Raw genomic sequence first — 3,000 nt, forward strand, 5'->3', positions numbered from 1 at the left:
TTTTTATATGAAATATGTATTCATCCAAAGAGATCAGAGATTTTTCCCGAATGCTAATGTCGATTGTTAAGATCAACAGAATCGATTCACCTGTGAACACGAATTGTGTCTGGTGGAACGGGCCAATAAGAAACAGACATTTGGTCCGACTTCTTCCCTATTAGATAATTTTTTGTCGTGGCCACCTATCATTGGTTTATTTCATTTTCATTTAACCAATCGTAAAATAACGAATAAGTTCGTTTTGTTGTTCAATGAATGTAAAAGCTTCTAAACTAGCCTCTTCGCTGTTCACAGTAGTCTGTTCTTTGCTCTCAAACACAAAGTTTTGGTTATAACTGGTCGGCATAGGCCGGCAATATTAGTTATATGTTAGTATAGGTTTTTAATATTGGATATCATCAAACCATGAGATATATTTTAGTGCTGTCTTTGGGAATCCTCCTTTTGGGTAAGATTTAATTATCATTCATGTTAATGTCTACGTTGCACGGTTACATGTTTTCTTTTAAAACTCTGAATTTAAAGATCCATATTATAAGTTATTTATTGACTGTTGGTAAATCTAGGTAGACTCATCATAATGCTCTAGAAAGTTCGGAGTTTAAAAAAAACACCGCTCACATGGTATCTTTCGCATGAAGCATTACACTCTTGCTATATTGTAGGATGGAGCCAGGCGCAGGAAGAAGGCGGCGGCGCATCTGCAGCGGCAGCGGACCAGCCGACGGCTGACGTCGACCTCGGCGCGTCCCGCGAGGGTTCACGCACAGGTACATCTATGTTAACTTTAGTAAGTAGTGATAATACTTCTGCTGCCTGTCTCACTGTGTATGCATCGGAGTGCACAGTTCACGTACCAACTATTTAAATATGAATAACTTCAAATGTGAAGTATTTCTAATTCAAATATCTGACTTAAATAAACCTTAGCTCTGCAACATATAAAATAGTGAATGGGCAAAAAAATACCTAAAGATTACAAGGCATCCTTATACTATTTCAGCCTTTTAGTTATTTTATGAAAATTGTAAGATAAAACAAAGTGATATTGTAAAAAGAGGGTACCTAATGTTACATGGCTCACAACTTGTGTGCTATGCAACATTGTAACATGTAAAAGAAAATGTTTTATCACTGTTTACTGGAAGTATTTTGTAATTTTCACATTATAGCTTTACAAGCACTTTGTTCTTGATTGAAACAAGCTTTGTAACAGGCTAGCAGTGAGCACAGGCTCTCTTTGTGCATGCAAATACAGCATGATGTTGATTAGAAAGACATAAAAATAAAGATAGAAATATTGCATGTTTCTGCACATCAATTGTAAAGTTGGGTGGAAAGGCATTGAGTGCTAAATAAGTTTGATCACCTTTTGTCCTGATCAGCCTCCAAGATGGCTGCGACTACAACAAATTGTGCCATGTCAATCTTTGTTGTATGCAAGTTGTGCTCTAACATTCATGTTATTAGAATTATTGTGTTGTATCTCATGCTATTTTATAATCCATTAATCTTTGATCAAAGATAAATGACGTGTAAATGTAACTGTGATAATTATTTTATATTTGTTTCCTTCATTGTGTGTGTATGTGATAAAAATACAGCAGAAGACACATGTATGTAAGAAATAACTAGACCGGCATAGCAGTGGTAGACGAGTATTCAGCACTTTGCCAGAGGAATTGTCATTTCCGAGTCGTCCATTTTCCTTTTAACAGTCAAGAGGAATTGTTGTAGAAAGTGAAACACCGTTTCAGTCCACATGCTTGAATTTATAGATTATATTTAGTACTGGACTGTCAGCACCCCTGTTGTACTTTATGTTATTTCATTATTTTATGTTTATAATTTTAATAATTTGGAATACTAAGTGAGCCGAGGGCATATACATTGTAATCCTAATGTCATAAGGAAAATTTGATGATGTTCATAAAAAGGAAATAACCATATATTAAATAAAAACTAAAAAAAATCCTTTTATGTTAAATATGACATAAATTTTATTAAATTACTAGCTGTCGCCCGCGACTCCGTACGCGTGGATATATATGAAAAAACTTAATATATAGATAAATTAAATAAAAAGCAGCTCTTCAATGCATAAATTAAAAAAAAAAAGAAAGAATAAATAGTATCCTATGTCCGTCTCCTGGCTCTAAGCTACCTCCTCACTAATTTTCAACCGTATTGGTGAAGCCGTTCTTGAGTTATAAATAGTGTAACTAACACGACTTTCTTTTATATATATGGATTTCATATTATTTAGATTAATAAAGTTGCATTGTGTAGATGTTGTAAATTATGTACAAAATTTAGTCTTTTAAAGTGGAAAAAACTATAATTCAGACAAAGTAATGTCTAGCCGAGCATGTTTATTAAGTCACAATGCAGTGCCATGCAATCTCTTCCTGTGATGTGTTTTTCTTTAAAACATAATCATTTAAAGGAACAGTTTTAATTGTGGCCTCTTAAATTAATGTAATTAATAATATTCTGATGGTGGAATTTGAAAGAGTAAGTGTTGGTGAACGGAGTGGGCGTCAGTGGCGCTTGTAGGCGGCATCGGGGGCGAGCAAACGCAGACGTGCGCGCAGCCACCCCGAGTCGTGTATGTGGTGTCGGCCCATCGCCGCGCCTCGCGCCCCTTCCTGTGACCCACCCCTGACACTCTCACACCACCATCCGTATCTACACAAAATTTATCATCTTGGTTCACTTTGAAAGATAGTCGACCGGTCAGCTTATTAGGTACATGTTAAGAACGTTTAAAATATAAACTGACTCGTGAGCTGTTGTGACCGGATACTGGTAGAGGTCACGAGGACCGCGCGCAAACCGGGCCTGCACCAGATCCATCGCGCTCGCCTCCGCCTGCTCCTCCGCCTGTGGCCCCGCGCGCGCCCCCAGCTTATCTGTCACTGGGGCCGCTGCCGAACAAACCTTAGCTCTATATTCCTATTGAACTATCGTCGAGTCGATTATGGTACTGGGAGCTGA

The 3,000-nt window shown here is 37.4% G+C and overlaps 1 protein-coding gene across 2 annotated transcripts in view; it reads left to right on the forward strand.

Moving 5' to 3' along the window:
• The first annotated feature begins 244 nt into the window (after window positions 1-244).
• Gp93 (heat shock protein 90 Gp93) overlaps window positions 245-3,000 on the forward strand; it is a 9,582-nt gene continuing 6,826 nt past the window's right edge. For both annotated transcript variants that reach the window (XM_013322477.1, XM_013322478.1), the window contains exons 1-2: window positions 245-451; window positions 669-773. In XM_013322477.1, coding sequence (XP_013177931.1) covers window positions 409-451; window positions 669-773 — 148 coding nt within the window. In that variant the 5' untranslated portion in view covers window positions 245-408. The remainder of the gene's footprint in view (window positions 452-668; window positions 774-3,000) is intronic.

This window comes from Papilio xuthus, unplaced genomic scaffold (assembly GCF_000836235.2).
Source record: "Papilio xuthus unplaced genomic scaffold, Pxut_1.1 DF825928.1, whole genome shotgun sequence".
NCBI lineage: Eukaryota > Metazoa > Arthropoda > Insecta > Lepidoptera > Papilionidae > Papilio > Papilio xuthus.